The sequence below is a fragment of the Clupea harengus genome, chromosome 1, assembly GCF_900700415.2.
Source record: "Clupea harengus chromosome 1, Ch_v2.0.2, whole genome shotgun sequence".
Taxonomy (NCBI): Eukaryota; Metazoa; Chordata; class Actinopteri; order Clupeiformes; family Clupeidae; genus Clupea; species Clupea harengus.
This window is the reverse complement of record NC_045152.1, coordinates 996083-1023975: the sequence shown is the minus strand read 5'-3', so window position 1 is coordinate 1023975 and position 27893 is coordinate 996083. Positions and strand designations below refer to the sequence as shown.

Genomic DNA, 27893 nt, shown 5'->3' with positions numbered 1-27893 from the left:
GTGCCTGGGTGGCCCACATCCTCCGAGGTGCATCAGCAGAAGGCAGGCAAGGTGGAGGATAAATAAATAAGACCACAGAACGTCCCTTTCCAGCGACATGTTCCTGTAAAAGCAGAACACAGCTTTGCAATAAAAACCACAGGCCACCCCTCCACCCCTCTACCCCTTCCCCCCAACACACTCTCATACAAACACACCCCACCATGGCAGCTTTGGGTAAAACACATCGGCCAACATCCTCCTACACGGCAGTCCTGAGAGCGGCATTTTCACAGGCACATGCACCTGTTAGAGAGGCCTTCGTGGAGATGAGATTGTAAGCATGCCTGTGTGTGTGTGAGTGTGTGTGTGTGTGTGTGTGTGTGTGTGTGTGTGTGTGTGCGTCTGCGTGTGTGAAGGTGTACTGAGAAACAGGCACTCGGAACAGAATTATACATGTTAAAATCGAGACTGAGAAAAAGATGGGGGTGGGGTGGGGGGCGTCTTTTCAGACTGGCGCTGAGGCAGGCGAGCGAGCAAAGGCAAGCAAACGGATGCAGGTTTTTAAAAAGAGATGAGGTTGTTTCAGTGCCTCCATTCCACTGGAAAATGATGCGAGCAAGTAGCTCTTAAGCCTCTACCCCGAGCCCCCCTCACCCACCCCCACCCACCCCCCTCACCCACCCCACCCCATCCTCCACCCTCACCCACCCCCCACCCCCCTCACCCCACCCCCCCCCCTCACCCACCCACCCCATCCTCCACCCTCCTCCTCCACCTCCACCCTCCACTACCAGCATCCTCCACCATCCTCTCTCCTCTCTCCAGCTGTTTGATTTCTCATATCTGCGTGAGCACTCTCAGGCTCCAGCGCCGACTCAGGAGCGGAGCGCCAAGCTAGGCGAGCGGTTCGCTCCCACCGCTTTGATGTTTCACAAATGAGGTCAGGAAAATGAAATGGATGCTTCTAGGAAAGAAAAAAAAAAGAAACGATCCCTGTCTTTGCTTCATGAGAGTCTGTCTGTCTGTCTGTCTGTCTGTCTGTCTGTCTGTCTGTCTGGCTGTCTGTCTGTCTGTCTGTCTGTCCGTCAGTCATAGTCAAGTCGTTTCTAGAGTTCAACGTACGTGGAAAACATGGTGGCGGGGGAAACATTCTTCGAGAACCGCCTCTCTCGGAGTGAGACGGTGGCGGCTCATGAGCCAGGCTGCATCTTCCTGCAGAACCCAAGAAGCAGCCATTTTAGCTGAGTGTCTCCCCCTGCCTGAGCCGTCTTAAGGAGCTGAGGGTGGAAGGAGAGGAGAGGAGAGGCAGAGTGGGGCCACGGACAGGGGGCTGAGCAACGCAACACTGCAGGCTGCTGGTATCTCCTAGCAGGAGCATCACTCCTCTAGCTGGGCGTTCTTGTCTTTCTCTCCTTCTTTCACTCCCTGTCCCCTCCCTCCATCTTCCTCCATCTTCCTCCATCTTGTGGAGCTGACATGTTTGTCCTTAATTTGCCTCTTCCTTCACAATCTCTCATTCTCTCTCTCCTTCCCAGTGAATCACCCACTTGCATACTATCTCCTCCCTTCCCCCCATTTCTCTCCCTCTCTCTCTCTCTCTCTCTCTCTCTCTTTCTCACTGTTATTCTCTCCCTCTCTCTCTCTCTCTCTCTCTTTCTCTTTCTCACTGTTATTCTCTCCCTCTTTCGCTCATCCCCTCATCCCATTCCCCTCTAGACTTATTCTTTATTGTGTTCCTGCCATCACCCTGCTTACTCACTCCCATTTATCCTCCCTCTCTCACACACACACACACACACACACACACACACACACAAATCTCTCAAGCACACATTTTGCTCCATCCTCTTCCTCTAAGGTCATCACTCTCCCTCTCTCTCTCTCTCTCTCTCTCTCTCTCATGCATCTAGCTCTTCTCTCTTTCACCTCTTCTCTTTTCCTCCACACAAATCCCCCTTTTCTTCCCTCATCGTGTAATGAGATCAAGTGAAACATTTGAATATCTAAATCAATCCCACGGGTAAGAGCAACATTAGCAGGAACCACCGGTGCCTTCCGCACTGATTTACACTCTCTGTCGTGGGGAGAGAGGGAGACTTCCTCCTCCCCATATAAATCCTGCTGCGCATTGCCCCTCGCAAGAGGATGGATGTGTCCGTGTCCGTGTCCGTGTCCGTGTCCGTGTCCGTGTCCGTGTCCGTGTCCGTGTCCCTGTCCGCGTGTCCATTCTATTTTCGGGGGACTTTGGTCAGTGTTTCTCATTATTACGTCCCGCTCTGTACGTCTGAGGCTTCCGTTTGACGAACTTGGACTCGTCTCGCGTTGGGAGTGCAGCCCTCCTCGGCCTTAACCTCCCCCAATTATACATCTCCCTCACTCACAGTCCAGACAGCGGTGGCATCTGTTCAATCTAATTAGTGCCCAGACAGGGCCTTCTGCTCATCACACAGCCAAGCTAACAAGATACATGTGTGTGGATATTTACAAACACACACACACACACACACACACACACACACACACACACACACACACACACACACACACACACATATGTGCTCAAAGAGGTATGTCTCTACTTGGCCAAAGCGTCTCTAAATGTATATATCTATAGAATTTGTTCTCAGAGACAAAATGCCCCACTGGTGTGAATGGCGCGCTGGAGCTGGTGGGTTTGTAACGGGGCTGGAGCACGAGCCTGAGACTGGGGAGCTGCTTTCTAGCTGGCTGCACTGAGCTGGTGGTGTTGGTGGGGTGATGTCAGTGCGGGTTAGCGAGTTAGCATTGTCGACGGTGCAGTGGAGTTAAGACCTACATTCACCTCTGTGGAAGTCTCCGTCTCCTCACTGAGTGGCTGCAGGCAGAAAAACGAGCACACGCACATGTGTGTGTGTGTGTGTGTGTGTGTGTGTGTGTGTGTGTGTGTGTGTGTGTGGTTGTGTTTTATATTCCTGTCTCTCTCCTGTTCCCCTCATTCTCTCCCTTTTTCCTTTTTGAACTGTCTGTCCCTTCATTCTCTCTGTCCGTTCCCCCCCCCCCTTCTCCTCTGTTGCTGTCTCCTCCCTCTTTCTGTCCTCCTGTGTGTCAATATCAGTGTGAGGGATGAGTGCTCACTCTCCCTCCCTCCCTCCCTCCCTCCTTCTCTCTCTCTCTCTCACTCTCTCTCTCTTTTCTTTTCCTGGTGTGGTGATCAAAGTGCCTGGCGTGTCTCTCTGCAGTGCTGTGTGATCAGAGGGTTGGGGCTGAGGGGAGGGAGGTGGAGGACGGGAGAGGGAGGCGGGAGTGGGGGGGGGGGGGAGCAGAGCCGAACAGAGAGAGTAGAGGAGAGAGGAGAGAGGAGAGAGGAGTGGAGCGGAGGCCTGAGGCACATACTGTCCCCTTCTGGCTGGGAATAGTAAAGGCACAATTCCCAGCTGTGTCTGTGGCCCTCGACGAGGCTGCGGAACCCCTTGGTCCTTGCTGCCCATAAGCAGTGGGCTGGAGGGGTTGTGGAGTGGGGTAGGGAGTTGGAGTAGTCTGGCCGTGGGGAAAATCAAGCATATACCTGGGATGTCCCTGTATGGTGCAGAGCGCCTTGGCACTGTGGGTCTGAGAGGAGCTGGGTAATCTGACCTTCTTTGAGGTGCTGATCCAAATATTTTAAAATGTTGTTTGTAATACACAATGTAGTATTCACTGTGTGTGTGTGTGTGTGTGTGTGTGTGTGTGTGTGTGTGTGTGTGTGTGTGTGTGTGTGTGTGTGTGTGTGTGTGTGTGTGTGTGTGTGTGTGTGTGTGTGTGTGTGTGTGTGTGTGTGCGCGCGTACAGTGAGCTTGTGGTTTTTACCGACCTGCCAACAACTGCAGAGTCTTACCGTGTTATTTTGGGTCAAGGAGAGTTTGAGGCAGCGGTCCGCATCGCACCTTGGCAAAAAAAAACTGCCCCTAATAATAAAGTAAAAGAAGACGCTATAGAGGCTGTTGAGTTTTGAGTTTAGTCATTTACAGATTCATACGATAATGCCATCAAACAATGCTTATATACACAGTAAGAGATTTAAAAAAGCAGTTTCTTACTTACTTACTTTTGTGTAAGGCTTTATGAAACAAGTCTTCAATACAAATGTGCCGAAATGCAGAAGCACAAGCAGGATTCTCCAACAATTACTTTATCATTTTGAATTTGTCCAAGGGGAGCTCTCTGCAGAAAAAAAAATGGGTGAATGCATCGGTTCCAATTTGCGAATGATTTAATGTTTCACTGCTGCATGGTTAACACGGCCTCTAGCTGCTTAATCTGGAGTCACACTGCAAAGGGGGGGGAAAAAGATCAAATGCAGCGCTGTAGCGCTCCCCCTAGTGGCGATGTTAGGAAGCGCATAGAGAATTTGGGGCTCTTGACTGGTGGAACGCGGTGTCCGTGGGAACAGGACCAGAATACTGATGCTGTGGTGCAGCGGCGGGGCTTTAGCTGCAGCCCGCCACACCACGACACAAGGCCCCTCTCGAAGAAGCCAGCTAGTTCAGGGGGAAGAGAAAACAAAAACACATACAAAGACATTTCATGATCAGCTCTACCATGTACAGTATGTACAATCAGGGGGCATTTCTAAGGACTCTGGAGGTACCTACCAAGCTAAATTCTGAAAATATCCACCGTCTACAAAGGGTATCTGTTCAAGTGTAAAGAATAAAAGGCATACTGTACTTGATGTAGTGACTGTCTGGCATGTTTGTGCACACGCACAGTATCAGCAGAGCGAGAGGTGGAAAGTGAAGGAACTGCCAGAAATAAATAATTATATATGAATTGTAACAATATAAAATGTGTGTGTGTGTGGACACCTTCGATAGAATAATGCAAGAAAATATTTTGGAAGGCACTGTCCCACTGACACATTAGTTTGCATCAAAACATCTGCTCAGACCTAGCCTTATAGACACTAACTTACATCAAATATCAATTATGAAATTATATAATTAGTGGCAATGTTTTCAGGTGAGTGGATAGGTTTTATCTATGTTAAATGCCCATAACACTAAGGCTAGAGAGGCATACTGTCTCGGCTGGAATGTGTCAGACCTTTCACACCAGTATCTTCACCAGTATCAGCAAGTTTCAAATAACAATCGGTAGAAACATTCAACAAGTTTGTGACAAACTGAACATGCTTTGTAGAGGTACGTGATGTGTTGCAATCTTGGGATCTAACACAAGCTGGCTTGTTAAAATTGGCAAATTTCTCATGAACCAACACATCATTAAATCTGTTGAGAAAACCTTGCCAATAACACCGCACATTTCTGTTGTATGACATTTTGAAATCAGGCAACTGCAGACACATTTAACCAACCCCTTTTAAATGATTTAGAGACAAACTGAATATTCTTTGTGTGGCTACATTATTGGTTATGGATGACAGATGTGGAAAAAAAGCCGTGACTCAAACCTGCAAACACAAAAGCATGCAATGACTGATAATCTTACAATATGATATGGTTAAGACATATGCATCATCCTATTGAAAAAACTGCAGCGATAATACTATGACAGAAACATTAAGAAGCAAAGGCAAGTGGCTTTGTTTTGTGTGCTCACGACCAACTCTGGTTAACTAGCGCAGTGTCAAGCCTTTCTGTTATAAAGCAAAGTGTTAGCATACATGTAATTGCATAGGTTACTGTATGCATGGGGCGGCTGACTGCTGCTACTGTGCAATCTCATTCACATTTTCCCTGCAGAAATATAGGGTCTCCTAGTTTTTGAAAACTTGTATTGATATTGATTTGGAGCGAGCAATGCCAGCACAGTTCACACCCACCAATAAGCCTACTTTTAAGATATTTATGAAATTCTTAGTCCACAGGCTTGGCAAAATCCTGGGGGTAAAGCTTTGTACACTGTCAGACCTAAACATCCATATTATATACAACATCTGCCGTTTATGCATTAAAAACAGGTTAGCCACAGATGTAGAAAATGAACCGTAGCAGCCAGAACGTTATCTCCTTAAAAAGCCTAGGAAGCTAGTGTACACTCATTATTATTATCATTAATATTATTTTTATTTGTCACTGGCTAGTAGTTGTTGTTATAATTGACAACTCATCTCATATTTGCAGAGACAAATGAAACCATTGCCATAGCTGTTTCAGCTAAACAGACTCTCACTAACCACTGTTCTGTTTTTGTTCTTCCCCTCCTATCGCCTGCACTGTCACTCCGAGTAGTATGACAGGTAGGTGAGTTTCAAGGTGTTGTCGCACTGTAGCCCAATTAGAAACCCCTAGCAAGCTAATGGTATGGGGTCCCCGTGGGGGGGTTTCTAGACATGCCATGGTAGTCTTGCTCAAAATCATAGATTGGTCATTGGTAGCTCATTTCTAGCTAGGTGTGAGACCATGGTGTCTTTCTCCAGCACCCTCAAACACCAGCAGGTCTTCCGACTGCCCCCCCCCGAACAGAATGTGCCTTGAGCGCACGCACACACACTCCCCTCCGACACAGCCATCATCACCAGCGGGGCATGGTTGCCATGGCGCAGCTTCACCAGCGGTCTGCAGATGCTGCAGTGGCCACAGCAGTCCTCATTTGAATCAGAGATTAGCCAAGTGCCAAGAACAGAGAGGAGCTTGAGGCTACCAGCTGTTTCAAAACACTCCGACACTCACTCTCTCACACACACACACACACACACACACACACACTCACACACACAAACACACAGACACACACAGACACACTCACACACACAAACACACAGACACACACACACACACTCACACACACAAACACACAGACACACACACACACACACACACACACACACACACACGCACACACACACACAAAAAAGAGAACACAGGCAGGAGGCCGAGCCACGATACTTGACGAATGGCCTGGCACGAGTGAATGAGATGGTGCCAAGAGTGTTCCTGGGGATGGGTTTGGGGGGAAATGGGTTGGCCCTGTTGGTTAATGGGTTCCATAAGATGACTAGATGGGTGTCACTAGGCTCTCAGCCACAGCGCTCTGACCCACACATACTCTTAGGATTACCTGTGCCTTGCCTGAGCAAATATCCTCCAGTCAGTGTCGTGTTAATAACACTACAAACACCAGGTGAGATCGTGTATGGGCAAACAGCATCATGGAAATCTTAAATCTCACACCTGAGTAACGGCGCCTTAATATTTTTATACAGCATCTTTTTATTACCCGCTGCTCACTCACAGCACCATTCAACACATCAAAAGACAACGGGAGGGAAAACCAGCTCACTAAATCTGGTCTGGATTTATAAATGATTCCATCTATTGATGTGGCAAGTCCCTTAAAACAAATAAATTAGACAAAAAAGAACACGTTTTTGAGATAAGGATTAAAAAGTAGCCTAAATAAATAAATAAATAATCAAAGTTCTCTTGGGAAAAAAAAAAGGGAACGTCAACAGTCCAAGGACTGGAATCATCAGAAAATAGGGACGACCTTGATGAATCCTTATGAATTTTACAGCCAGCGCAAGGGGGGGGCAGAGGGGGGGACAGCGGCTCTGTTCTTGCCAAGTGAGCAGAATACTTCCAGTGGCCTGCCGAGTGGCACTGAAGTGGGGGCGGGGGCGGGGCGGGGCGGGGCGGGGGGGTTGAGGCTTAAACGGCCTGTGAAGCGGTTCCAGGGCTCTCCTCATTACTGGCCCAAACGGTGCGGGAAGCAGTTTTGCTGTGAGTCAGTTGTGGACAAAAAGGCTTAATTAGGTGGGTTCCCAGCGGACGCCGCTATAAACACCAACCTCTTTTCTCACCATCACTGTCTCTCTCACACACACACACACAGCGTGTACTGTAATGACTGTGTGAATATGCTGTTAGAATAGTTCAAATGCTCAGTGTTAATGGATTGGTCATCTCTGAGCACTAAGTATTTCCCCCTGCGTGAAGTGAGAATGTGAAAAGTAACCGCATATCCACTTAACTCACCTGGATTCTGGTGACAACTGTATACATAAAACTGGTAAGAGTTCAAGTACATATAGTACCGGCTAATAAAGATAACAGCACTAACAATTATCCAAGCGTTAAGTAAAGAGGAAACTCGTGTTCCTCATACACACAGCAAGGGCAATGTCCTGACAAGGGCAAAGTACTGAGGGGGGGGGGGGGGGGGGGGAGACCATGGCAGGCCAAGAGCAGTGAAGACAGGGAGAGGGGAGCAGCTGTGTGGTCAGCGGCCATCTGGATGCAGCAGCAGCAGCAGCAGCAGCAGCAGCGGCCAGCGAGCCAGGCCTGAGGAGTTGAGCGACATGAGTGGGAGGGGGAGGGGGTGGGGGTTGGGGAGTACAGAGGAGGCTTGGAGGACTGAAGTGCCATCAGGTATGTCAGAAGTTTCCAGACACCAGATGTAGAAATGTACTACAGATAACAAATACAGGATTGAGTTGATTCACCAAATGTTGCAGGTAGTTTCTGGCGCCCTCCTAACCGGCACAGTCTAACCTAGGGCAGGTATTACCCAGCATAACTTTAAGCGCCGTATGCTTGGTGACTTTTAGAACTAACATTTTTTTTGCTGCACCTGTGGTATTTCAAACAGGAATTCAAGATGGGTGACAGCATAATTACAAAGATGTTGTGCACTCAAGATTGTAGTTAACTCGTCAGAGCGGTCACTTCACATAAGCATCATGTTCCTCCATGTGCACCACCCCAACTACTTGCTTGTGTGGCAACATTCGTGATCCCAAGAGGCCTAGCCCATTCAGAATAACCAACTCATTTTTGACCAACTACCAAGTCTGCTTCTCAAAAACCTGCAAGTCCAGAACAGGCAAACTGTCACATTACTAATCTCTGAAGGTAAGGCGCTTCTCACTAGGAGAGCACCCTAAACACACCAAATGCAGAGGACTTTTACAGCAATACTTCCGTTACTCACACCTGCAACAGTCAAGATGAAGTAGGCAAGACTGCATTCCTGTGTACAGTAACACTTTAATAAATGTACAAGCACAGTACGGCAAATAAGTGCACACACACAACCAAGTTTCTCTTTTTTTCCTTTTATTGAAAAGCTGCAGCACATAATGCACATGCGACCACAGCCAGCCAACTCCGGAACCTCAAGCGGTCTCCTCCTTGGTAACCCGGTCCTTCTTGAGTGGTCCCTGCAGACAGAAAGACACATTTGAGTCGTTCAAGAAGGACAAGTGGGCATTCTAAAGCAACACCAGTGTTGCCAGTTTACAGGAAGTGTCTGTTCCCAATGAGTGAACAGGGAGACAGCGCAAAAAAGGTACCGCTCCCCTGCCTCACCGGGGTTTACTCTGGCACTGGAATGGAACCCGAACTTCAGACTATATACTGAGGCAGGTTACGATCAGTGCAGAGGCCAAAGCCTCCCTCAAGCAGCATCAAGAGGACGCCAAGTCAACTACTGACTCAGTAGCTGCTGGACTACTACATGCTGGCATTACTGTATGTCGTGTTGGTGTAAGTGACTAGATACAACCGCACTGGTTCAGCCAGCGCAGCTCATGGGCCAAAATGGCAACTTCCAACACGACAGGAGAGACCAGGTAAATATAGAAAATTTGCTTACCATGAACGCCTTCTTTTCCTCGGCTGTCTGGAAGCGTCCGTGTCCGAACTTGGAAGTGGTGTCGATGAACTTGAGGTCGATCTTCTCCAAAGCACGACGGTTGGTCTGCACAAGCAGAGACTGGAGAGATAGAGAAAAAAGAAAAAGAAATTCAGTCAAGGGATTTCATTCTGAAAAACCCAATCCCAAACCCCGTGCCTTCGGTCAAAAGAGCAGTGGCCTCTTCAGTGCCAATCCCCCTCACCTTGCGCAGGGTCAGCACCCTCTTCTTGATCCCAATGCAACAGCCCTTCAGCATCAGGAAGTCATTGGTCACCTCACCATAGCTCACAAAGCCACCCTGCAGACAAAAACGTGTCAATTAGGTTGGACACAAACGGTAGAACATGCACATGAGATCTTGCCCATTGCATGCAAACTCACCATGTGAAACAATGCAACCACCACTATACTTGCAATTTTACTTTTAATACCCAGATGCCCATCAGCTTTGAAATGGCTTTTCTTAGCCTCTATTTGCAGTTTAAAAAGGAGGTCCACCCCACAATTTGGGAAGCACTGTTCTAATGTTACTCTGGTGATCATGCATGCCAGAGGGGGGTGTGTTCTCAGAGGAAGGCAGCGGAATAAATCTTCATCAGAGTCAGGCGCCATGCCTGACGCGATATTCCTTGTTCTCGTCACTGAACACCCTTACCCAAGAAACCCATTTTTGAGACCAAGTGTTCTAAGTGCTACATAACTTATAATATTTAAGGTTGATGTTCGGATTAATACATCACAAATCCCACTGCCTTCATAACACCTCATGTATTCCCAAAATCTGCCCTGATTTGAGACTCACCATGGGAGTGATGCTCTTGTTGGACAGATCGTAATCTGTGGAGGCGTTGTTCTTGACCACTTTGCCCTCCTTGGTGTGATAGCCCTGGCCAATCTTGTAGATCTGTTGAGCACACACACACACACACATTTAGTACCATACTAACCCTACCAAGCACAGCACACCCTGTGCATTCTTAAAGTGTTGGTGCCCATCCCCTTACCTTCTTGTTGATTTCCGTACGATGGTGGTAACCCTTCTGACCAGCACGGGCCACAGAGAAAGCCACACGGGCAGGATGCCAGGCGCCGATACAGGCCACCTTACGCAGACCACGATGGGTCTTACGGGGCAGCTTCTTTGTGTGCCAACGGCTCGTCACACCTGCACAGTCGACATTAAATAATTAACACTCGATTCCAACGTGAGCGGTCAGACAAAGTTTTTTAAGATAGGCTTAAGATAACAGACGGGAATAGAAAAGAAAAAACTAAAAGTCGAATACGTACCCTTGTAACCGTGACCTTTGGTGACACCGATGACATCGATCATCTCATCTTGGGAGAACACATTTGTGATGGGGATTGCCTGCTCCAGCTTCTCACGGGCCCAGTCGACCTTGTCGCCGATGCTGCCACCATTCAGCTGCACCTCCATCAGGTGAGCCTTCTTCTGCCTCAGGGGCAGCAGGCGCATCTGGAGGAGAGGGGGGACATCTTTTAAAATGACATCACAAACAGAATCATCTACACACCATCACTAAGGAACTTTCACTTCTAATGCAGTGGTCTCCAAACATGTTGTCATGTCAAGCCCCCCCCCCAGTTGCAATGCAAAACACTAAAGCTTTTGAAAGCTTTTCTTGGACATAGCTTCAAGATTTGCAGAGTTAGCCGCAATTGATCAGTGCAACTTATAGGTGAGTTTAGCTGCCATTTAAAGGGTAATCAGTCCGCACAATGTTTATGTTAGGCACAGGTCCATTGGATTATTAGATCAACTACCCCTTCTAACATAGGGGCTAAACAGCAGCCCATGGCCATATTGGGAACCACTGTTCTAATGTTACTCTGGTGATCATGCATGCCAGAGGGTGTGTTCTCAGAAGGAAGGCAGCGGAATAAATCCTCATTGAGAGTCGGGCGCCATGCCTGACGCAGTATTCCTTGTTCTCGTCACTGAACACCCTTACCCACAAAGCTACCAAGAAACCCATTTTTGGGACTAAGGCACATGGCCGAAAGAGAACCTAAACAGAATACTAATGTAGTCCAACAGAACTTGCATAGATCAAGACCAACCTGTGTGTGGGCCATGATACGGATGACCTGGCAGTACTTCTTCATGGAAGCAAAGTCCTTCTCCAACTGCTTCTTGCCCTCATCATCCTGCCACTTCTTGCAGTACTTGGTGAAGGCCTTCTTCTTGGACTTGTACCTGTGGAGGCCCGAGTGAAGCGGGGGGGGAGGCACAAGGAAAGAGGTCGGCACACACCCTTCATAAACCCACAGTGGGGCCAGAGGAAGAAAGTGTGGCCAGAGCTGGGCGCCCATACTCGGGTTTGGGCGAGGGGGGGCAGCCACAGCTTCATAGGTCGTTTTGGCTCATGGCTCGGTCTCTAAGGAGCCCTTTCAACCGGCCAGAGGAGCCCGGAGCTCATCGGGGCACGGGGTGCCCGAGCGGAGCTGAACCAGAGGGTCACCGCAATGTTAGACTGGCAGCAAGAAACACAAGGAGGCCTCAAACTGAACAGTAACATCATGCTCCATAAAACTAGTCTTCTAGTAGGACTACATAGCATAGTTTAACTATTCAAAGTTAATATATAAAAGTTCAAAGTTCAAGCAGCTCACCAGTTCTTGTAGAAGCGACGCTTGCACTCGTCGCTGACGTGCTCGGCGAAGACGGTCTTGAACGCCCTCAGGCCACGAGGGGTCATGACATATCCCACAACTCCAACCACCATCATAGGGGGAGTCTCCACAATAGTCACCGCCTCAACCACTTCCTTCTTGTTGACCTCTGTTGAGTGAAGACAATTCATTTCAAAATGCATCATAGTACTTGGACATGTTAAATATTTACTGAAATTTTTTTTTGTATAACTTCAACAGCGCGAAGTCACTTAATTTTAAGATTCACAAATATCAATGCACTCAGTGTTTGAAAGTCAACAGGTCTGAGAAGGCCTGTAGACCAATCAACTGCGCTCAGAACTCGACATTCAACAGGGGCTGAGGCCCAAATCTGTCCGCCCGTCGAGGGGATCATCACTGGCAGACAAGAAAATATAACATCGTTGTCCATATTTGCACTGTATCAAATGAATGTACTAACTTGAGCCAGGTCGGTCGACTTCACGCACGATGTGAGTCATGCCAGCCTTGTAGCCGAGGAAAGCTGTGAGGTGGACTGGCTTGCTGGGGTCATCCTTGGGGAAGCTCTTCACTTTACCACGGTGACGCCTGCTCCTCTTGCGTGGGAGGAAGCCCAGGGATCCGTGGCGGGGAGCCGAAAACTTACGGTGGGACTGAAATGAAGAATTCAATATTACTTACTTGGCAACACAAGATCAACTTCACAAAATTGCTACTGTGCCACTTGATAACGCAACGCCACGTTTGCTGGATAACAAACTTCAGCAAATCAGTATACCACGAATTCATACTAATCTTAATGCAAGTGGGCATTCTAAAGCAACACCAGAGTTGCCAGTTTACATGAAGTGTCTGTTCCCAATGAGTGAACAGGGAGACAGCGCAAAAAAGGTACCGCTCCCCTGCCTCACCGGGGTTTACTCTGGCACTGGAATGGAACCCGAACTTCAGACTATATACTGAGGCAGGTTACGATCAGTGCAAAGGCCAAGCCTCCCTCAAGCAGCTTCAAGACTAGCTACAACCGCTAGCGTGACCTAGGGCCAAGATGGCAACTTCCAACACGACCGGAGCAGTCTTTTCTACACAAGTAATTATCCTTCACAGAGAAAAAAAAGCCCCAAACCTTTCCTCGGCTGTCTGTACTAAGCTTAATGCAAATTCACTTGTGTGCAATCGTATTAACTCAGTGTCAGTTTTATATTCAATATGGCTGCTAGGTAGCTAACGATATTTAGCAGGCCGCTGTAAGCGCCAAACATAATTTACGTTACGTTTTTTGTCGGTTAAGGCTTCATTCATATCGTAACTATTGTTTTTGGTCTACCAAAGATATCTTGGCCAACTTTATTACCGTACAAAACCATGCAGTGCCTGTTAGTAGAGGCCCACAACATGACTGTAGCGGCCATTTTCTCATTTTCAATGATCTAGCCATGCTGTTTAAACTCAATATAGTTTTTCAAAACTAATTACCAACAAATGTACCACAGCCATCTCTTACTACTTATCCATCAAGACAGGACTTCTATAAAGAAGGATGCCATTGATTACGGTGCGATAGTATAATCTACAGTTGAACACATGCAAGAGGACACTCACCATTTTGTCTCCGAGCCGATTGAAAGAGAATGAGTAAGGTCGGCGCTCGGTACTTATACAAGAGCGTAACACACGCGTCAGACGCCGGTGGCATACGCTCCTCCCACGAAACAGCGGTGATTATTTCATGTTCACATGTGTGGGACTTGGTGAGACATGTAACTGAAAGTCAGAAAAAGCTTTTTTCTCCCGTCTCAGTGAGGCATTTGATTCCAACAAATCTGGTGAATTTGCAAGGCTTCGACGGGCCAGGTTCGGCCAAATATTTAGAAATTATACTCTGGCTCGGGACACATCAGCGCGATTAGGCATTGGACATTCCATATTTAACATATCTTAATAAGAAGGGAAGTCAACGTGTCTGCTTAACATGATGCAGAAGTTCGTTTTGGAGAATAAAATAAATCACATTTAGGATAACAGCCTTCTTCCTGAATTTGTTTATGTCCTAGATGTGACAATGCGATTACAGGCGGCAAACTGGCATCATCTGGAGAGTTTAAAACAATACAAAACGAAGGGAAATCTGCTGTATGCAGATATTTCTGATTAGTAATCAATGCAGATTCGAATAAAGCTGTTGGATATTTCCAATGCAAGGGTTAGGGTTGTAAAGTTGTAATGAAATATGTAATGAATTCCGCCCTGCAGCGCCATGTGGATAGTCTGCAAGACGACTAATGATGCCGGTGGGCTTTTGCGACTCTGTCCGTTCAGTTTACCAGGAACTACCTGAGTACACTCGTCGATGCCCGAGTTAAATAAAGACAGGCTAGTCATAAAAACTGTACGTTAGTGTGTCATTGATATGAACAGTTGAGTCTCCTTCGGGCTCGGTCAAAATAATGCTGTCGGACGCGGGTCGGGCTTGGAGAAAAGAATTCGGCCCGATCCACACTTTAAAGAGGATACACAGGCCTTCAAATTTTCCATAAACTCCCTTATCCTTTATTTTAGGTATGTCAGTATGATGAGGAGTCATGCAATTATTGATAATATGAGAGTCATCACATATTTTATTTGAGTATTTAAACAATATTACATTTTCAAATTCAATTGGATGTTTGAAACACATTTTTGAAACAAACAGACCAGAGATCTAAATCTGAAAATAAAGAGGAATGTGGACTTCCGTTTCACACTCAAGGGAAAATAGTTTTTAATCTGAAGAAAAAAAATCACAACACTTACTAGAGTGTCCTTTAATTACACAACTAATAATACCAACAGCTGGCAACCCATTGGCATGGAAATGTATCACAGTTTGAACAGTAGTCCATATTGATATTTTGTACGAAATAAGTCCTCCTCTACTTGGTGCCCAGGCCATTCATATGCATTTCTGGGGAAAATGCGACATCCTCCTGGGGTGTATTTATTAGAACATCCAGCAGGGGGTGCTGTCTCTTAACAGAGGATGGATAACTTGCAGAGGTAGACACATCCACTGTTGATGAATGGAGGCTCCTTCAACAGGCATAAACAAGTAATTATAGGAAGTCAGTACAGATCATTCCCACGCTTTATACAGGCGTTGGCCTTTGCAGGTTGCTTTGATTTTATTCCAGACGATAAGGCAACAAAACGTTTTGCAAAGTCAGCCCACAAGGCAGGAATAATCTGGCACTGCTGGGGTATTGTTGAACTGGTCAGTTTCTCATGAGTGTCTCAGAGTAGCTCAGAGGGCTTTAGCCAAACGGCATCACAGCAAATCATTCAGCATTGTCACATATTTTTGGGAAAAGCAACATTCCAACAGGCAAAGTTTTAAAGAGTACAAAGCGAGGTTTCCATGGCAACAAGCCGAGGACAGCTGAGGACAAGCCCCTCCCTTCCCTCACACCATCGGCCTCAGTATGCACTCTTCACGTCGCCATGCAGGTGGAGGCTGATGCTTTGACCGCATCGTTCGGGTTGAGGCAAGAGGGCTTCCTTCACACCTCAGATTCGCCGCTTAGATCCCCTGCTGCTCACAGGCCAGATTGTGCTTCTGGAAGAAGGCTTTGCCAAACTCATAAGAACTGATCATAACTGCGCAGGCTGGGGCTACTTTGATGACCCGCGGAAGAAAGCCTGCAGAAAAGACAACAAGGAGAGACTTGGGTGAGGCGGGGGCAGGATGGGAGGTGGTGACCATGTTTTAAATGGGAGAAAAAAAAGTATTCACATCTAAGCAGTTTAACTATGTCTGAAGAGTGCCTGCATCTCACCAGCGAATAACCCCTTATACCCGGACTCTGCACAGATAGTCTTCATGATGTGCCATGTGGAGGACGCCTTCTTCAAGGAGGCTGAGAGACAGACACAAATACGAAATACGAGTGAAACAGGGCGACTGACCAAACACGGACCCATTTCTCAAAGCCATGAACCTGTTATCGTTTAATTGTTATTTCATCACCGTCCCAATTACAACCATAAACATAATGATAATCATACTCATTACCATTATGATGATTACATTTATGGGTTTAATTCCTCAGAGCTGTGCACCAACTATTTCTTTCCTCAACATCTATTTTTCATGAAACATGCATCATCTATTATGAAACGCCCTTAACTAAAGCCCAGCCCTCACCTGTCCGCGTCTCCATCTCCCCCAGCTCAATCTGCCTTCTGGTCTTCACCACGTCAAAGGGCAGGGTCATCACTGCAGCAATCTGAAACACACACACACACACACACACACACACACACACATATACACACACACACACACACACACATATACACACACTGTGAGAGGAAAGGCCAACCCATCCTAATCTCAGGGTGCCACTTTCCCCACACAATTGACCCAATTTCCATACAGTCAGCGAGGCACTTAGTGCAATCTGGAAACAAATAGGTCATGGGGCACCTATCCCCCCCCCCCCCCCCCCCCCCCCCTACTGGGACAGAGGTTGCCACTAAGGCATTGATATTTCGTTTCCTTGCTGCACTATGTCCCAGCCCTGAAAAGAGATAAGAGGCCTTGAACACGCTGAAACAACAAAGAAGTACATTCAGAGGATGTGACAGTTGGGCTCTTTTATCTTATTATGCCGTTGCGTCACAAGCATTACGAGAAAGTTACTGTATAAACAACGCTACTAGGTAGGGCACTGCGCCTTGAAGGCTTTTAACTTCCTTCTCAGCAGTGTCCAAAGGAAGAGTGTCAACGTCTGAAGGAAGATTTGTGTTGCTAAATCAAGGCTGTGATTAATTGGGAAGTACATTCAAGTAATCGGCTACACTTAAAGCCACAACATCCAAACCAAACCTCCAGTACTTTTTTGTTTTTGTTTTTTTACAGTAGCGGCAGTTTTTACTATTCAGATTGGAAAATACTCTCTCATCTTTTGAATGAATTTAACAGCAGGTGTAGAATAAATAGTGTCAAACTGAAAATACCACATCCAGAAGAACATGGTGAACAATGATATGCTGCTAGAGAAAAAGTCATTGTGTGACAAGTAATCTTGAGTTTTCCATCTTAGGAATGTGTGTAATGGCATGATTTGACACCCAAATAGTACCAGACAAGAGCCGCCAACATGTGAATAATAACCAAAAATGTGAGTGTGGTATTCCATGGTGTGGTGCTGTTTTAGTTATTAGTTTCAAAAGAAAGAAATAGCATGTGACTCAGTAATGATAAAGAATACGAATGAACTGAAAAGCCTGTTTTTATATGAGCTCACGTTTCCCTTGCAAAAAGGTCTTCATGTTAATCATGTGTGAGGGAAACAAATGGAGCAGTGGAACAGGAGAGGAAAAGCGTGTGCTTTTCTAAAGGCTAATAGGATCATTTGTTAGGGGAAAAAGGATAGTTGAAACCACCAGTTAGTGCACTAAAAGAACCATAAACGGGGAAATAACATTAGCGAGTGCAACACCATTGAGTGTGTAAGAATTGCGTACTCACAGCTCCTGAGATGGCCCCGGAAGTAAAGCTGATGGCAAAGGGTGAATGAGGGACTCTGTAGTTGTCAGACAGGTGGCCTTTCACCAGCTCATAGTTGAACCAGTACAGGGCTGAGGGACAGAGAGACAGAGCAGCGCACGCGTCACAGAAAAGGAACATCACCTGGCCATGACTGTGAGAAACTGCTCCATCAAACGTTGAAGAGTCATCCAGGACTAAATAGGCCTTGTACCCGGGGTTAAGGATTAGATTTAGGTTTAAAGTTTTTCAAGAGTAATAATAACTGCATGTGTTAAGTAATTACTTACATACATGCACTGACAGCAGTTAAAATGAACTGGAACCGTATGGGTCTTAACGCACATGTATATGGTATCACTATGGCATGGTCTTACTTTCTTTCTATTAATGGTTCTCAAACAGCCATATGAGAGAGGTACTGCTGAAGGGGTATAGAGCAGGATATCCTCTACGTCTGTAATTAAGATAATTAAAGTCAAAAGCGCTGGCCAGAATGAAAAAAGGTAAAAAAAAGTGGCACATATACCACATGTTCACTATGACTGAGTGAACAGGAGCCACTCTTGTCTGTGCTCCATTACTGCCTATATGGTTTGTCATTTGTCAACTTTGGGCAAGTTCTGCCTTTTTTTTCTTCTTGTGCGGAGTGTGCTCTGGTTCCATGTCCTCCCGGTCCCTGAGGAAAAGTGTCTATCAGCTGACAGAGTCAATGGGGAATGCTAAGGTACCTTAGCTAAGGTAAACTCACCTGAGAAAGGCACGTCCCTGAGGACAGTGGGCCCCCAGCCTCTCCAGAGGGACAGCCAGCCGTCCTGGGCCACCGACGAGCGGATGCACACCCGCAGCTCCCTGTAGGACAGCCGGCGAGACTGCATCTTAGTGCGGATCAGCTCCAGCGGACTGATCACAGTCACGGCACCCACTGGGTGAGGGGGAAAAAAGAGAGATGATTTCTAATCAACTTTTAGCTTTTATGACTGAAACTATCAAGGAACGAAACATTCATTCACGTTAAAGACACACAATGTACATGATCAGCTGATGGTGGTTATTTGGTATATGTGGCTTCAGTACTAGCGTAGCTATGTCAGTTATAGGACAGTTTGTTAAAAATTGGCCATTCTGTTAAACAATCGATATGCTAAGTTTAATAATAGATTAACATGACAACGTGAACGTAGCCGATAAAACACGCACGCCGGTATTTAACCCGGTAACGATATAGTAGTAACTGTCTTAAAATAACACTCAGCATTTACAATAAGAACAAGACAAAAATTCATAAATACGTTTTTTAAGGCTGTCTACCTTGCAAGGTCTGGCTGTGGAACATCATGTATCTTTCCCTCCACTCTCTCTCTCTCTCATGTCCTTCTAGTTATCTGTGCCTGCTGTTATTGTAATTACATCACATGGGTTTGACGAGCCATTACGAGGGTCTCTGAACAGCTTCTGCTCGAGATTACATGAATGAGTCTGTCATCTTCACACTTCCTTATTAGACTACACACTACACTTCAGTCTGGTTGCCTTTTTTAACCAAAAGGTGTGTGTGTGTGTGTGTGTGTGTGTGTGTGTGTGTGTGTGTGTGTGTGTGTGTGTGTGTGCATGTATTTGAATATATGCCACTTACATCTGGCCAAGCCTCCTGCGATGAGGGGCACATGGTTGCCTTGGTAACCCATGCCATAGCGCAGGAAGTCCCTCAGCTGGTCGTAGCAGGTGAAGTATATGATGGTGGCAGGTACAGCCATTACCCTGTGGACAAACGGGAGCCAGTGTTTGAGTGTTGTTTCAGTGATGAAACTGTTTACACACACACACACACACCAAATATCTTAATGATCAATAACTGTACATATGAAAGACTTTTATTGATTGCCTTGCAAGAGTCCAACTGTTCTGGTCTATGAGGGAAATGGAAAGGTAGAATAATCCTATAATCCTGCAATAAGCATGTTTCACAACAGGAGGATGCTGTAATAGGCTCCTCCTTCTTGCCACACTTCACTCACAGTGTAGGCGGAAGGCCACTCCAGAGAGACCTGACGCCCTCGTGCCGTGTGATCTTCACAAAGGCGTCCTGTGAGGAAACAAAAAAAATAGTGTTTGCTATTTGGAAACACTGTTGCTGTGCATATCAGACACGTACACCATTGTAACCAACATATCTGATCTAAGGTTATTCTTTAGTTTCATTCTAAGAAAATAGGACTCAACAATAACAGCTGTGTGCGTTTGTGTTAGACAGAGAGAGAGAGAGAGAGTAACCAGTATATCTGGTTATTTGTTTGATTCTAAGAAAATAGGACTTAATAACAATGGCTATGTGTGTGGTGTGTGAGTGCGAGAAAGGCAGACAGAGAGAAAGACAGAGAGCACTAGGGAGAGAGGGTGAGACACACAGATAGGCAGACAGAGAGCAATACGGAGAGAGGGTGAGACACACAGATAGGCAGACAGAGAGAAAGAGAGAGAGCACTAGGGGGAGAGGGTGAGACACACAGATAGGCAGACAGAGAGAAAGACAGAGAGCAATACGGAGAGAGGGTGAGACACACAGATAGGCAGACAGAGAGAAAGACAGAGAGCACTAGGGGGAGAGGGTGAGACACACAGATAGGCAGACAGAGAGCAATACGGAGAGAGGGTGAGACACACAGATAGGCAGACAGAGAGAAAGACAGAGAGCACTAGGGGGAGAGGGTGAGACACACAGATAGGCAGACAGAGAGAAAGACAGAGAGCAATACGGAGAGAGGGTGAGACACACAGATAGGCAGACAGACAGATATGCTCACCAATGTCCCACTGAAGTGGGTTGGGGTTTTGTACCAGCTGGAACAGCCTGTGCCATTCTGACAGACGTAAACGTGGTCCATGAGTCCATTACAATACAGGAAGCACTTCCCTGTAAGGTCAGCAGAATCTGGAGTCATACCACTGTCATGCTGTCTTCCTTTAGCCTAGATGATTATCCCTGTGACATTTACCAAATTCACCAGAAATACAATGGCACAAGCCTATCCGTCTGAAGGACAATTCATTTAAAGTAATGTTTTACTCCACTGGTAACCAACCATTGGGATCCAACATCAATAGATTTGTCCTTTTTGCTATATATGAAGATAATCATCATGGCATAATGTTCTAATGTCTCGGATATTCAAAATAAAATTCTAAGAAACGGCAGAACATGCTACTTAGCGTCACATATTTGCTCAGAGACATGCAAGGGGTTGCCTAGAGAAGGTTCAGTGGCACCAGTGGAGGGTAGGCAGGCTGTGGCAGAGATAAGATGAGCTATAAATATCAAACGCCATGGCAATGACCCTGTAGACACTCATCACAGCCAGACAAACTAAATCCAGCCGGCAAAAACAGGGTTATATTTGGTCTGCTGAGATAATTAAAAAAAAAAAAAAACAGTGCTGTGCGGCTACTTTTCACCCAAGCTTCACATACCCACAAAACATACTGATTAATGGAGAAATGAACAGAGGTAGAAAGTACTGCACAAAAGTACATTTTGTGTGACCAGTTTAGAGTTGGAGAAGATTAGCAAGTATTTGCATTCTGCAGAGTTAAACTGTTAGTATTTCATGTTAATGCATCCCAGGCTGAAGCAGAGTTGTTATCTCTTTATTTTTTTATGTCAGTGTTTCCCCTACCGTTATATTAGGGGGCGCCCCGCCCCCCCAACGGCACCCCCCGCCCCCCCTGGAAGGTCAAGTTAATTTTGTTCAATTTTATTTTCTATAAAGCGCCAGATCACAACGGAAGTAATTTAAGGTTACCTTTCCTATAGAACAGGTCTATAGCTTGTTCTTTTATTAAACAAAATAAATAGCCTGATGTTATTTATCTTATTTACACGACGGCATGTAATTTCTGTCTCTACATGGTCGCGCGTTTACAATTCTCTGCTCTCTGTATCGCGCATGGCAGTTCCGCCGCGATGCGCACAAACACACAGACACGTGCGCGCACACACAGGTGAGCACGCTCCCACCAGCGGACAGAATTGGGCTTAAGAACCAGTGCACAGCTACGGACACTTTTAAGCTTTAAAAAACTAATATCCAGGCGTTCATGAATCCGGCAGAGATCTTTTCCTCGGTAGGGTCGACAATGAGGCCCAATGAGAATGGCTACAACAGACGTGGAAACAGAACTTACGTACAGAATGTCCGCCACGAAGATTCAGAAATAGATCTGGCTTCCATTTTTTATCTTTTTCCGCAAGTTGTGCGTGGCCCTTTTTACATAGAGTCTGCTAATAAATCTATGAAATGTAACGAAAATTATTTATTTTGCTGTGAATAATGAAGGAAGCAATAAATCCGATTATTTGCCAAACCCTCAAGAGCTGTTGCCATGGAGGTTTAACGTTACTTTCTGTTTGAAGACAAGGTAGCAGCTAGTGTTGAAGAATGGATGACTTGAAATTGGACGACTTTAAATTAATATATGAAATTGAACATCAACACCTATACGGATAAAATAAATAAACAAGGATAGCAAAACAGATTGATAAGCAATGAGAACGGCAGAAACACAGGCAGGACGTCAGATGACGAGACAGATCATAGTGACACAGGCTGTTTTTTTTTTTTTTTTTCGTCATATGAAGGCTGAGACATTCATAACATCTTATTCAGACGTACTGGTCCTTTTGTAATGCCAACATGTGCACTTCGTTGTGGATAAGTAAAGCCTATTTTGCTACATTTTTGTAGTCCTGGTAATCTTTTGTTTGGCATATTGGTGAGGTTATTAAGAGGACCATTTCTCAATCGTTTTGTTCTTGATGAATTAATGTTGGTTTAATAATCAATTATTTTTCAACAAATAACTCAATTATAATTACAAAGAGGACAATTCATAACTTTTTATCGCAACTTTCACTTGTTTCGCCAATTTCATTGCAACAAAAACCTAAAAATAAAAACTTTCATCGCAACTTTTTGGAAAAGCTCCTGCGAAATCAGGAATTTTAGGCCGCAAATATCTTAAAAAATGTTCTTCCAGAAGCCCAGAAAGATACACCACTGCAGCGACAAAAGCTGCACACTTTGTGGATAATTGTCATAAAAAGACATGTTCCGATGTTTAGTTGTTATATTGAATGCTGTCATTAAAAGAAACACATGAACACCATGATTCCTTTAAGCGTTTGTGTCGGTGGCCACGCCACGCCGCGCCGCGTGCACCGTGCCGCAGCCCCCCCCTCCCCCCAAAGCTGTAAACCTAGGGGAAACACTGTATGTTATGTTTGTTGTTTAGTTTTTTTTCCATGTCTAGTAAGCTAGTTAGCTGCACTATGGGCAGGCAAGCACGTGTGTATATGTGTTTTCATCTTTATAATTGTGTGTGTGTGCGTGTGTGCGTACATGCTTCAGAGGATATACTCACACTTTGAGGGTCGGATAACCCTGGTCCAGGAAACAGTGTCAGATGCCAAGGCTATAAAACAACAAGACAAAATGGAAAATACCAAGGTGGCAAGCATATACCAAAGAGCATACATCACAGTGAGAGCAGACAGAACAAGAGCAGCAGAGCACTAGAACTGCGTGAAGCATGCAAGCGGTTAGCTAAAGCGCGCTCGTTGTTTTACACCTGAAATCTCTCACATGGTGCTACTTCAAAACGTCTCCCTCGTTGTTTTCTGTGAGTGTATTTCTGTTTAACAACAGTCCAACAAGGATTTGATGACGACTGTGGGTGGGTCACCATTCTTACCTTGGTGGAAAGGAGTCTGTTGGGCCTGTAGTCTGATCTTGACAACATCCAGGGGAGTTACTGGGTAGTCAGAGACAGAGAGTCAAACGTACGGAGACACAAATGAAACACACTAAAGGGTTCATTGACAAACGGGTGAATTGGAACTAGGGCTGAACGATTTGGGGAAATAATCTAATTGCGATTTTGTACCAAAATATTGCGATTGCGATTTAATATGCGATTTTTTTTCCCAACAAAACGTAATGAATGATTTAAATATGACCTAAATGATCTAAAATATGACAATATTAGATACATCTAGTGTAAAATATTCTTTCCCACATTTTACATTTTTATTTAACTGCTCATTACAGAAACAAGAACAACAAATCGGTGGCTTTGCCACTCTGCATTTAAGTAATTTCAACAAAGTCATTGTAAGTATAAACACTAGGCATGCACTTTTTAAACACTGTGTGCAAGATTTACCATCTTAAAAAAAAAAAATGTTTTTTTTTTTTTTTTTAGACCACGTTGTAATCGCGGACGTTGCGGTTAGAAAATCGCGTTTTACCATATCGCGATTTAATCGCAAATGCAATGAATCGTTCAGCCCTAATTGGAACAGAGGACACAAGGAAGGAAAGCCTCTCACCAAACAGGGATGTTAAGAGGGCCCCTGTGCCTGAGGCTAGCATCTGCTGCACAGGGGTAATCCCCGCTTGGGGACTGACATCAGGCCGCTCCCCCATCACGGCAACCTGAGGAAGGGACACACACACACACACACACACACACACACACACACACACAGACACAGACACAGACACAGACACACACACACACACACACACACAGACACAGACACAGACACAGACACACACAGACACACACAGACACACACACACACACACAGCAAGAAAGAAACAGAAAAGGGGATTCAATTAAATGTGCATGGTCTCATAAACTTACTTGGCCTACTCCAGACATGTTGTTTTCTTAACGGCCTTGGGATAAATACCAATGAGTCTCTGGGTTAAACAAGGAATTCAAAAACCTGTTCATCTTCATTTATCATTGAGGCTAGACTGAGAAAAAACACATCACCTCAAATGTACACGTCACCACTGGAACTGGAGAGCTCTGTCCTCTTGAAGCAAGTGTTGTTGTTCTGTTATTGTTCATTGAGGCTATGACATTTCTACACTAGTCTTTCCATTATGGCATAATATGCAAAACTCTAGATACATTTCCCCCCCATATAACAAAAACACTTAGCTATTCATACCACCAGATGAGGAGGTACTTCCATTTCCCCCTCAAATAACTCTTTAACAGACTCCTCTGGGAGAAAAGACTGAACCATTTATTTTACTTTCTCAAGCAAAACTGTGACAACTGAAGGACACATCAGGAATGGGGGGTTGCCTTCGGTAGGATAAATACTGCACTATGACACTCCGATAGCTTATCTACTCCGTGCAACTCAGTGGGTGGGGATGATTCTGCCCCTCGCCCTCACTCAACAAGTGAAGGCTGCAGTAGCAAGCCCCTTTGGATCATTTGTAACAGATTAACATGCTGCACGACATGCTCAAACAAAAAACAAAAAAACACTGAACATGGCCATGAAGGTCAAAGTTGACACGAGCAGTGTGCCCATAACTATTGTACGTTCAGGCAGCTGGAAACTGGGAAAGTTCCCATTTCGTCCCACTTCCAAATTGGGAGCGTTCATATAATGACAACAAACAAGCCACGGTACTGACAATCAGTTAACGTTAAGAAGGCCCCAGGCTATCTACCCATAAGGGTAAGATTACGTTAGTTAAGCAGAAGTACTGCTGAGTATTGTTTAACATCACAATCACCTACTACGCTAATAAGTACAACTTAAATAAACAATCAAGTGCACGGAGCAAGTAGACCTACATTATATACTTACATACTTTTATCTTTCACCTCAAAACCTCAGGTCTTATATTTTACATATAAGTCTAAATATTTTATATTTGGTTTGCTTTCAATAGTTCAGACACGAGGGATGTAACTGGCTAGTCAACCTCTTTCCCTAGCGTCAGTCTACGGGCAAGTGCACAGGGGCACGCAGGTCACATTTTCCTCCCCATGACTCTTCAATGCGGGGAGCTGCAATGGTTGCTGATTTTGGTGCAACCAAGTGGGCTTTTTTTGTTGTCTATATGACCACCCGAGCTCACATAATTGATGTCAACCTGTTTCATGTATGTGGAAGATTGCATGTGCATGGGTCTGACGGTACATTTGGAACCTACTGGCAAGGCCCAATACCAACCATACGTCTAGTTCATATTATATGGAACGTTATATCAAAGAACTCTCAGTTCTTATCGGGGGAAATGAGTGCAATCTGTTTTCCATACCTCAAAACAGTTTACTGCAGCTATCGCTAGGTCAGCAAAAAAGGTGATTTGCAACTATTTGAACATGGGGTTGAGCAGTAAAATGACAAGCATTTGACACTTTAACCTCATGAGATGTAATGTTAGTTAGCCAAATAGTTAGCATGCTAGCCAGTTCATTCAACTCCCTCAAGGCTAATAAAATACGTTATGAATGGGAAGAGTGGTCGATTCTTTTCATATAGCTTCGACATCCAGAGCATTTGTCAAAAAACTCTGACACATAAGCTGACACGTTTGTTCAATCGTACACACTAGTGTACTTAGCGTACGTTTAGTTTGCTAACATAGGTTAGCAAGCTGCTAATGTTACTTCGCTTGACGTTTCAGAAACAAAAACAAGTCACAAAAAACACCACTATAGTACCTGCTAACTAGAATTATACAGAACGTCAACTTAGTTTTGAAAAGGTTATGAAAGGCGGGCTGTTATGGTCCACGTGTTACCCATTATATCCTATGTTAGCTAGTTAAGAAACTAACGTTGTCAGAATAGCTGATATTTTTCTTTTTTCCTCACCAAAACAACCTCATGACGTAGCTGACGTTAGTTAGCTACCGTATTTCTGATTACAAATACTTAACGAACAAGTATAATCACTACGGTGACCAGTGTAGTTCTGGTTACCCCAATAATCACCCTAGGCCTACCTTCAGGTGTACTGGAAGGCTGATTCTGAAGAATTAAACTCCATCACACCGATGGCTCATATTCGGTAACACACGGATCTCCATGAGAGCTGTTCATGCCTTCTGAGTGGCGTGGCATGGTATGGTTAGCGAGAATACACTTGTTTGTCATAAGGACCACCATCGGAAGCCTGTAGAGGTTGCGCAGTAGTGTATTAGCTAATACTCGCCAAAGTCAAACTGTACCGCCCCCAACTGTAGAGAAGCTACTAATTCCCTAATGTCAGCTACTAGGTCTAGGATATACAACTTTGAGTAACTATGTTGTAGAGATGGATGCAGAATAAGATGAAGAAACATGGATAATTGTGTACAGTGGTCAGATGTGTACACGAGAAGAGCATGAAATTGAACAACTCATCAAGAAAAACACCTGCACTACAATAACCAGCTTGGGAGGTCTGGATAGATAGATAGATAGATAGATAGATAGGTGAATAAAGAGCTGAACAGAGGCACTAAAGGACTTGACCAGAAGCAGGATGTGGCTAGATCTTTGGGTCAAACAGAAGGCAAAGACCCAGACCTATTACAGAAGAAAAGGAACTCCTTTGAGAACTTAACATGGGTAGAGAACCCACTGGAGACGCATCAAGACACTTTCTTAAACAAATACCTAACTTGCAACTATTATAACCTTAAGTGCTTGACTATGCCTATAAACACACAAAGATGGGAAGCCATGAGGAGCCAGTGACTGGAAGAATTCTTGCTGGAGAAGCTGATAAAGACGGTCAAAAACTAGGCCAAAGACTAGAGTCAGAAAGCACCGTCTGTCTGGAAAACAGAACAAGTCCTCATAGTAATAGTTGTTTATAGACTGAGACAAGAATATACAAAGAGCTCATTAGAAGAGAACTCCTGCCAGTCGTAAGAATTCGAGAGCCCCTTGGCTGACACTGCAGATAACTGGTGCTGGATATCCCCCAACTCAAGATTTGTTTTTTCTTCACAACAATATCTCACATAAAGGAATTTGAACATGAGATTCAGTTGTCTGCTTCTTGTTTAGAAAAACGTATTTTTGTTTGACATTTTCGGGAAGTAATTTCAATAACATGTAGCATGGTGCATACGAGGTGGTGTTCGGAGGGCTTAGCATTTCCAGGCTACTGCATCCATAGACATACATATATATGTATATATGTCTATGACTGCATCGGTGTGCTATATCGTTTTTTTAATTTTTTTTAAATAATTTTCATTAAGCATAATGTTACGGCCATTAAGTGCAGCCACTTCATGACATA

At 45.1% G+C, this 27893-nt stretch overlaps 2 protein-coding genes and 4 non-coding genes across 8 annotated transcripts; all 6 read right to left on the bottom strand.

The window, feature by feature from the left end:
- Nucleotides 1–9000: 9000 nt before the first annotated feature.
- rpl3 (ribosomal protein L3) lies at nt 9001–13943 on the bottom strand. The gene is made up of 10 exons (XM_012817832.2): nt 13858–13943; nt 12716–12908; nt 12232–12400; nt 11680–11815; nt 10888–11074; nt 10602–10762; nt 10400–10501; nt 9800–9895; nt 9556–9675; nt 9001–9121 (listed from the first exon to the last, which is right to left on the bottom strand). The coding sequence occupies exons 1-10, from the start codon at nt 13858–13860 to the stop codon at nt 9077–9079; spliced, it is 1212 nt and encodes a 403-aa protein (XP_012673286.1). The 5' UTR covers nt 13861–13943; the 3' UTR covers nt 9001–9076.
- Nucleotides 9209–9342, bottom strand: LOC116222720. Its single transcript, XR_004164749.1, has one exon. It is a non-coding gene; the product is annotated as a small nucleolar RNA SNORA54 (small nucleolar RNA).
- Nucleotides 10157–10247, bottom strand: LOC116222728. Its single transcript, XR_004164759.1, has one exon. It is a non-coding gene; the product is annotated as a small nucleolar RNA U83B (small nucleolar RNA).
- On the bottom strand, nt 11473–11565 carry LOC116222726. The gene has a single exon (XR_004164757.1). It is a non-coding gene; the product is annotated as a small nucleolar RNA U83B (small nucleolar RNA).
- On the bottom strand, nt 13106–13239 carry LOC116222719. The gene has a single exon (XR_004164748.1). It is a non-coding gene; the product is annotated as a small nucleolar RNA SNORA54 (small nucleolar RNA).
- A 912-nt stretch (nt 13944–14855) lies between the features above and the next one.
- Nucleotides 14856–26867, bottom strand: slc25a39 (solute carrier family 25 member 39). 3 transcript variants are annotated; one of them, XM_031560012.2, is made up of 12 exons: nt 24620–26863; nt 24168–24273; nt 23531–23590; nt 23201–23251; nt 20587–20696; nt 19801–19868; nt 19419–19543; nt 18534–18707; nt 17765–17874; nt 16436–16517; nt 16068–16148; nt 14856–15930 (listed from the first exon to the last, which is right to left on the bottom strand). In XM_031560012.2, exons 1-12 carry the CDS (start codon nt 24695–24697, stop codon nt 15812–15814), a joined length of 1164 nt encoding a protein of 387 aa, XP_031415872.1. In that variant the 5' UTR covers nt 24698–26863; the 3' UTR covers nt 14856–15811. The 3 variants fall into 3 exon arrangements, with proteins under 3 accessions (XP_031415872.1, XP_012673288.2, XP_031415933.1); XM_012817834.3 differs by having other exon boundaries at nt 26605–26845; XM_031560073.2 differs by lacking the exon at nt 23201–23251 and having other exon boundaries at nt 24620–26867.
- Between the last annotated feature and the right edge of the window lie 1026 nt (nt 26868–27893).